Source organism: Solanum tuberosum, unplaced genomic scaffold (assembly GCF_000226075.1).
Source record: "Solanum tuberosum cultivar DM 1-3 516 R44 unplaced genomic scaffold, SolTub_3.0 scf00010, whole genome shotgun sequence".
Classification (NCBI taxonomy): domain Eukaryota; kingdom Viridiplantae; phylum Streptophyta; class Magnoliopsida; order Solanales; family Solanaceae; genus Solanum; species Solanum tuberosum.
The window spans coordinates 2,965,934-2,974,532 of record NW_006238936.1 but is presented as its reverse complement, the minus strand read 5'-3'; the positions used below and the strand labels follow the sequence as shown (position 1 = coordinate 2,974,532).

At 33.2% G+C, this 8,599-nt stretch overlaps 1 protein-coding gene across 2 annotated transcripts; it reads right to left on the bottom strand.

The window, feature by feature from the left end:
* Positions 1–1,220: 1,220 nt before the first annotated feature.
* On the bottom strand, positions 1,221–4,692 carry LOC102595048 (uncharacterized protein At5g41620). 2 transcript variants are annotated; one of them, XM_015312167.1, is made up of 4 exons: positions 4,488–4,692; positions 4,037–4,418; positions 3,513–3,641; positions 1,221–2,934 (listed from the first exon to the last, which is right to left on the bottom strand). In XM_015312167.1, the coding sequence occupies exons 2-4, from the start codon at positions 4,382–4,384 to the stop codon at positions 1,450–1,452; spliced, it is 1,962 nt and encodes a 653-aa protein (XP_015167653.1). In that variant the 5' UTR covers positions 4,385–4,418; positions 4,488–4,692; the 3' UTR covers positions 1,221–1,449. The 2 variants fall into 2 exon arrangements, with proteins under 2 accessions (XP_015167653.1, XP_006339662.1); XM_006339600.2 differs by having other exon boundaries at positions 4,037–4,691.
* Positions 4,693–8,599: the final 3,907 nt, after the last annotated feature.

Genomic DNA, 8,599 nt, shown 5'->3' with positions numbered 1-8,599 from the left:
CCCCCCTAGCTTTTAGCTTTTGGCTTAAAATAAGTAATTTTTGACTTAAAATAAGTCACTTTGATAATTGCCAAACACTCTAATAAGTCAAAAACTGGCTTTTAAGCCAGTTTGACCAGCTTATAAGCCCATCCAAACAGGCTCTTATTATTTTATGAGGCATGGCTTATGGATAAATTATTTAAAATATGCCGGATTAATAAAAAGAAAAGAATATTTCCAATAAAATACACCGAGAGGAGTCAACGGTCAAATAGGCTGCTTTTTTCCTCTTAGGTCAAAGTTAGCTTTAATTTGAACCATTTAGAGAAGTATTAAAGCTAATTATGAACTTACCAAAAAGCCCGATTAGTAGGTCCCCATCCTCCATTGGACTAGACTTGTTCAATACCACCGAATACAAGTTAAATTGTCTGTTTGACGGGTGTATAAAAATAATATTGAATAATAACGTAAAAATTAGATATATTTCATCATTTCTTATTTACAACTTAGTTTGTTGTAGATAAATATATATAAAACGTCATGCGGTGATATTTTTGCTTTATTAATTCCCGTAATAAGCATACTCGTAGAACAGGAAGAACTCTTCCTCGTCTTCTTTTTAAAAAATTGGGGCAGCGGAAGGGAAAAAGGAGGAGGGATTACAACGTGATAATCGAATCTTCACCAACAAAGTGAAAATTTAAATAGCTTAACCACTTGAACTACTAAAATTTCCTGGTTAGAATCGAACCCTCACAAACAAAGGTGAGAATTAAAAGTGAACTCGCTCACGTCAGAAATGGTTCTGAAGGCAAAATAGGTGAATTTGCACCCCTCTCCCTGCACGCGAGATATGTGTGAGGCCTAATCCAATTCTGGTTGTCTTAAATCCATATAATTGCCATTATTTCAGAGTCATTATCTTTGGACCGTAACATTCGATCACCTATATATATATATATATATATATATGATTGAAGTGTGTGACCATCTCATGCCCCTCACGTGCGGGCCTAATTCTTTTTTATGAATCAAGCACGTGAATTATTATTTTTAATTTTGGGTGGAGGTGAGATTCGATCTCAGGACCTTTGCCTGCTTTGATACCATGTTGAAGTGTGTCACCATCTTACCTAAAAGTTTAAGCGATTAAAGAAAGCACACTTTTATTATTAATGATATTCTCAACATATTTATACGTATAATCGTTCTTATAGTGTGATTCACGACATGCCTCAAGCTAGAAGGAAATTACGGTAATCATACTTCAACAGACTTTACAACAATTTCCAGGTGAAACAAGAGACTATGTTAATAACCAGTACACATCTCTCATTTACAGATAAAAGTCTGAAACTACAAAAAAGAGACAGTTCTCATTTCTCATGTACCAAAATTTTTGAGTCACAAAGCCAGCCTTAGCAACTCATGATAAAGTATCAACACCCTTTGACATTTTCAAGTTCAAGAAACCTCAGACAAACCTTTGATAGCTCTTGGCTGCAACAGCTGGTTTTCAAGTCTGGCTTCTAGCAGCTTTGCCTTGAGTGTATTCTCTTTTACACCTAGTGGTAATTTTGAAGAAGATTCAATCACCTCACGATCCGGGGCTGTTACTTTTGATGTCCACTTCTGCACTGGACTGGCAGGACCAGTAAATGTTGTTGGATCGAAAGACTGTTCCATGTGTTTATCGTCATTTGGAAGTGTCTTAGCTTCATAAGGCAATGAGTGATCTTTAAGCAAGTTATTCAGCAAAGAACTTCCACTTCTCATTAAGCTATTCTTCTTCTTCTGGAATTTTCTTTGTTTCGTAACACGTTTCTTAAGCACACATGAATCATTACCTTCAACAGTAGTCTCTTCAATCACCATTGCCTCGAAAATTTTCTCTTCGGGTTGGATTCTTGAGCTAGTCACGTCAGGGTCCTTCAAAAGTTGAGTTCCAATCTTTGTCTGTGGTGGATTAGATTCTTTCATTTTTTCGACACGGATGTTTGGAGTAAATTCCTCATGTTGATTGATGCCATCATGCTTTCCACTTAAACCTCTATTAGATTCAGAAGCACGTATAACGTTGTCAAATGAATCGTCATCTTCCTTCTCTACTCTGGGGGCACTTGCAGGATTGTTCAAGTGAAAGGATTCTAAAGAATGCCGGCATAAACTACTCTCCTTTGCTCTTTTCAGGTTTAAGACATTATTCCCGTAATCACTAGATTGTCTAGCTTTAAGGAAGGTTTGTATTTCGGACCTCAACTTGTCTACAATTGTTTTCTTTTCTGCAGGATCATGACGTCTTTGAGATTGCTTCATTTGCATTCTTTCATCTAACCAGGCTTCAGAAATATGAATAATCAATCCATCCTTCTCTTCAGTCAATATTTGATCCTTTCTCACTTTGCTTTTCAAGAATCGAACTTCTTCTTCGTACTCCTTAATTCCGTAGGCAAACTCATCACATAATTCTTCTAGCATACTCCATGCCTCGCGTTCTCTTTCAAGTTCTTTTAATGCAGTAGAGAAAGATGATTTCACTTCAGCAAGATCTCGAGCAAGCTTACGGTGAAGATTCTCTGAGTGTTTCCTCAACTTTCTTTCATCTCGTAGCTCATCCGTCAATGTCTTGACTGCCTCCTCGGGCCTGTTATACTTGTTCTTTCTTCCTATTCTGTACTCATCAATTAGCATCACCAAGTCATTTATTTCTTCTTTGTCTCTTTTCTTTTCTTCTTGTAGTTCCTTAACACGTCTTTGGGAGTGATCAACTTCTTTTCTCAATGCTTTCACCAATGACATGTTTGATGCTTGTTGCTCTTCAAGGCTCCAAATCCTATTAAGTATCTTAAGTAACTCTGCTGATGTTTTCAGGCTGTAGCTTGACTTTCCACTTCTACCTTTAAGGTCCTTTGAGCTGGTGGGAGTCTCAACAGGTCTAAAAGGAGCCATCTGTATGTCAGGGAAGAGAAGGAATTTAGACACTACTTGAATGCGGTTAAATAAGTTTGACGGTGCAGACAATAATCTTCTCATTGCAGGAGAGGCTACTTCTCAAGCAGTAAAGGCAGGTTCATAATAGACTAAATCCAGCTAATTTCAGAGAACACTATCAGGATTTCAGAAGTTACATACAATATCCCGATTATGTTCACCAGAAAATTTGTCTGAAATCAGTTGATCGTAGCACATATTTCTGAATGAAACCTGATATTTAGCCACGGCTCACGTCTAAAATCAAAAGCCAAATATTTCATGATCCCTTACTCATGTAGAAACTATCATGTGTTACTGAAGGCATCATACTTCAATTTGCTTAAACATATGTATAAATATATGAAAGTCACTAATTTCAACAGTGAAATCTGTGAATCCGAGAAAGGGACAGGGAGGGGGAGTGAGTAAAAGAGAATAATTGAACCATAAAAATAAGCATGTGTAATTAGAAAATCGTTCCTTACAAAGTACTGATTCATTCCTGAAACTACTGTCAATAAGGGGTAAAAGGTACTTTAAAAAGAAAAAGTTACCTCCATTGAGCTACAATAACTTGCAGGTGATTCAAGCGATTGAGCGCCCCCATTCTTCGCAATTAAATGATGATGATGTTGTCTAAGTGATGCAGCAATATCCCTCCCTAAACTACTAGTGCTTGTTGGCTGCAAAAACAGAAAAGAAACATGACTAATCAGGTTATTGCCTTCTGATAAGGCACTTTATAGTTTAGCAGAAATGAACCAAATAGACATCCTTTTGTCTCTTCAGTGAAATTGGCAGACTATGAACTTTGTAGAAAGTTTATCAGTAACAAAACATTCCCAAGATCAACACAATAACCTACACTATTGACTACTAACATATATGTTCTGTTCGTCTTTCTAACCTATGAGGCAATTGGCATGGTATAACAAAAAATGGTTAAGGCGAATTCAGGATCGTGTACATTAGTTGTGCAAAAAGCAATAATTTGAACTCACACAACTCCTATTTATATATAATATAAAAAATAAAATACAATATGCAGTTTGGACTTAATAAGTTTTTTGTACTTGACCTGCTGTGGTGGGCTATCAGGTGGGGCAGCTGTTTGTTTATGAAGCTTAGATTTGTCTTTGTGATTTTGAGGTAGAGGGCCAATCTTGCTCATGTTGACAACCTTTTTCAGTTGTGGTTGAAATTCCCAGAGATTTGCACCAAGTTTTCTGACAGATAGTGAAGCAGAATTGGAAGAAAAGGGGAAATCTTGAAGCAGAGAACCATCAGATTGTGCCAAACCAATTTTCCATGTAGGTGATGGAGTAGTACAAGTACCCCCTCTTTTCCCTACCAAAACACCTTGTTTCAACTTTACTACCAACAATTCTTCTTCCTCTTGTTGCTTTTTCTTTTCCTCTCTCTCCATTTTGGTGGTTGTCTTACTCAAAAGTCTTCTTTTTCTACAAAAAAATTCAAACTGTTTGATGTTGTCCACTTACTTTAGACTAGTAGTGGTACTACTTTTTTACCTCTCTCAGACACGCGGACAAAGGTAAATTGTTGATCTTCTTGTGAGCTCAACCATTTCTGTTTCTTCTTTCTTACTTACATACATACTGTATGTCCCAATTTAAAATCTCTCGTCTGTTTTATGTCCTTATCTCTCAGCTTCTGAATTCTCCTTTTCGTCAACTTTAATGTTTAATTAGTGAGTTCAGATAGTCCACCAACTAAATTACTACGATTCTTTCTAAGATATAGCTTAGGCTTTTAATCATGAAGATTATTGGTGAGTGTGACACGTACAAGTTACAGTCATCACTAGCAAAGCACCAAGAATCAGACACAGACACATGCAAAGTAGCAGCTACTCTGCTATGCAAGTTTGTCAATAATTTAGAAACCTATGTAACTAAAAAATTATAAGTTAATGAGTAAATTTATGCAAAATAGAAAGTAAAATAACTACTACTAATATTTATGTACTATAATACATAAATTCACTCATAATTAATTTCTATTTTATAAATATCGGTATAGTGTTGCCTAAGGATTTAAGCAAACTGGCAATTACTAAGAAAAGCCAAAAGTTTTGGTAGCAAGAGTCCAAATTTGAGGACTAAAAGGAAAAGGGTTATGTGGTCCATAGGCTATCTGCATGTATGAGTTGCTAGCTCTGGTGTGATCTACATCATTCTTGCCTCCTTTTGATTCAAAAAAACATGTATATTAATTTGATATATATTTTACATATATCACCTTAATTACTAAATTATAATTGATTAATATAGGAGTATATATTTTTATTTTTATTTATTATAATTTAATATAAATATCGAATGAAGATAAATTTTTATTTAGATTCAACCCTAGAAGGAATCTTTTTTAGGGTAAAATCATGCCTAATGGATCCTAGGATTGCAAGATTTTACCCTTCTAGCATAATAACTACTGTTTCCTATGTTTAAAGCTGTTAGTATTTGATATATAATTATTTGTTCTTTAAAAAAAAAGTACTTAAAGACTTCTTTTTTTGTCAAGTGATGATTGATAACATACGCGTGTTGCTTCATTTGAATGTAGTTAGATCTTAGATCATTTTAGGTGTGTTATAAACTTTTAATAAGGTGTTTTAATTAGATATTTTTATTAAAATTTTGAAAAACGTTTTGTATATATTTTTATTCGTCTATTAGTTAATTATATATCTTTTAAATTATATGTATTCAATTCAATAAGTCATAGAATTTTAAATGTTTTTTTACTTGAGGTTGATGTGTATAATTAAAAGAGATGACATATTTTATGTGGTTAATTTAACCATCTCATAAACGGATAAAAAACATGCATAACTTTTTCTTAAAAAAAGAATGAAAAGTGACAAATTTAAACACTTTATTAGGTATTGTTATGTTCAATTAGAACAAAACTTAGTCAGAGTTTGTTTAAGCCATCGATGTAGTTGGATTGTTGTTTTTTGGAAAAGACAAGTCAAAAGGATTATTGCCGAACATGTGTATGTTTGTGCCTCAACATGAAAATATTTTTTCTTCGTTTTTTTTAATCTGTAATTTATTTTTACATTAAACTTTTATATACACTTGTAACATTGTTACTATATTCTTCTTTTTGTAATTATTAGAAATGGTACCATAAATCATTTAATTCAAAAATGATGAAAGAAGATTATTGGGGGGCAAAAATGGAAAAAAGAAAGGAAGATAGACAAAATTGATGGACCCGAAAGGAACCGGTGGGCCCATACTAATGGGCTCAACTTTAATTGCTAGTCCAACTAAACATGGGGGCCCGTCTTAATGTGAGACAAATAGACAAGTCATGGGCCTTATATGCCCCAACAAAGTATTGCCAAAAAGGATAATTGTCATTTTACGTATCATTCTTTCTCTTACCATATAAGAAACCTAAGAGAAGACGCTTCGATAGGAAAATAAATATTAATATATATGTAGCGGTGCAGGGCAAGGCAAGATTGGGATCGGAAAAAAGAATCGTTCTTATTAGGACGTGAAAGGGACCTTTTAGGTGCCCTTAGATGGAGGGAATTAGAAATAAGACAAATATATAATACTGCTACACTAATATTAATTTTCTTTAAGGTTTCAAAAAACATTTGTATTTCAGTTTCGATTATTTTTCGTTGTTGTTTGTTACTCTCTCTGTCCCAATTTATGTGACTTACTTTCCTTTTTGGGACTGACCAAAAAGAATGACCCATTTCTATATTAAGTAACAATTTAACTATAAAATATCTATTTTACCCTTAATGAAATGATTTACAGCCACACAAATTTCTATCATTCATTTTGGACGGAGGAAGTAATTATTATCAAATCAATATAGTATACTCTTACAATATGGAAGCTCATTGTTTTTCAAAGGCCCAAATATTTGGGCTTAGTTGGAAAGCAGATATTTTCAAGGAAAAATTATAGAAATCTCACATTTTAATTTACTTATTACCATTATCACCTATAAGTTTTACAAATCTCCAAAATCCCTCATTTTCTCACATCATATTAGTATATCAACACTTATATTATTGTATCTCTCGCATCAGATTAATGTATCAACGCTTATATTATTGTATCTCGCGCATCAGACTAATGTATCAGCGCTTATATAATTATATCTCGCGCATCAGATTAATGTATCAACGCTTATATTATTGTATCCATTTGAAAGATTTCTGTAATTATAATTTTTTAAGGGATAGATTGTAATTTTGCCTTAAAAGTATGTGATTTATGTAATTTGCCCTATTTTCAAGCCCAAGGCCCACAAAAACAATGATGTAGAAAGAAAAAAGAAATGATTTGTTTGAATATGGGGGACATTTGTGCATTTATTCGAGAGCAATGAAAAAAACGATTTTTTTTTGTAATTGAAGAAACTTTCGAAATAGAATGTAATTAGCCCCAAATGTATGTGATTTCTATACTTTATACTAGATATTAAGAATATGGGTCATTAGACAAATTCGGAAAATTCGATATATGTGAGTGATTTGTGTAACAATAGGAAATATATAAGTCAGTTTTATAATAAGGGATATATCAGCTCTAAATGTCAAAGTTGAAGGGTATATTAGACTATTTTCCCTTTATTTATTAAAAAATTTACAGTGTTAACTAAGGAATTCGACATACAATTTGTGTAAGATCAAACCTTGAGCATTAAGCATTAGGTATATGGATATATCGTTTGGTAGCTGGTTAGAGTTATGTACACTATTAATTACGAATATATCTATATATTATTCGGAGAAGGGCCTAAAATGCCCCTCAAGTATTTGAATTGGTACAAAATTACCCTCCATCCACCTATCGGCCCTAAAATACCCCTGACGGCCACCTTTCAGCTCAAAAACACCTTTATGTCTAACGGATCACACTCATTAAGTGGATGGAGGGAAATATTGTACCAAATCTCATAGTTTAAGGGCATATTAGACCCTTTTTCGTTAAAATAATTTAAAATTACTTAATATATAAGCTCAAATGATTGACTTGATTTTGAATTTCGTAGTAAATTTAAAATTATAAAAAGGTTAGGCATCTACTCTCTAAACTACTCCCTCCCCGACCCTTCACTTCCTATCTCTTCCATTTTTTTTCTATTTGGATCTTGTCCACAATTTTTTTTTATTATTTATCACAAACAAGAGAGAAAAAAAGAAGGAAAATAGCGATGCATTCATATAGAAATAATTAGTTCAATAAAAGATTGACTTAATCAAGCAAATATGGACAAATATTACATTTTTTGTGTGTACCCAAAATTAAAAATAAAAGAATAAAAATAATCATTTCTTTTATCCCCACCCTCATCCCATCATGGCAATAATACTAATTAAAAGAATTTAAATATGTGAGTTCATTTCAAGTTTGAGTCCCGGATATCCTAATTAAGAATAAGAGATTAAAAAAAGGAATAAAAGAGAAACTGAACAAGACATTTGGATAATTGAGAGAAAATTTTATATTAATGAAAATAATAATATTTTTAGATGGACAATGAATCGGAGTAAGTATGGATTTTAGTTGGATCCCTATTTATGAGTTGGGTTACGTTATAATAAATTGGGTCGATTTAAAATAGGCCAATAGGAAGATATCAT

What these genes read in the sequence shown, in the direction of transcription:
- LOC102595048 (XM_015312167.1), bottom strand. Translation starts at nt 4,384, where the DNA reads ATGGAGAGAGAGGAAAAGAAAAAGCAACAAGAGGAAGAAGAATTGTTG. An exon ending in CTGATAGCCCACCACAGCAG is followed by an intron (nt 3,642 to 4,036) that starts GTCAAGTACAAA and finishes CTGTTTTTGCAG; the next exon opens with CCAACAAGCACTAGTAGTTT. An exon ending in GTTATTGTAGCTCAATGGAG is followed by an intron (nt 2,935 to 3,512) that starts GTAACTTTTTCT and finishes CCTGACATACAG; the next exon opens with ATGGCTCCTTTTAGACCTGT.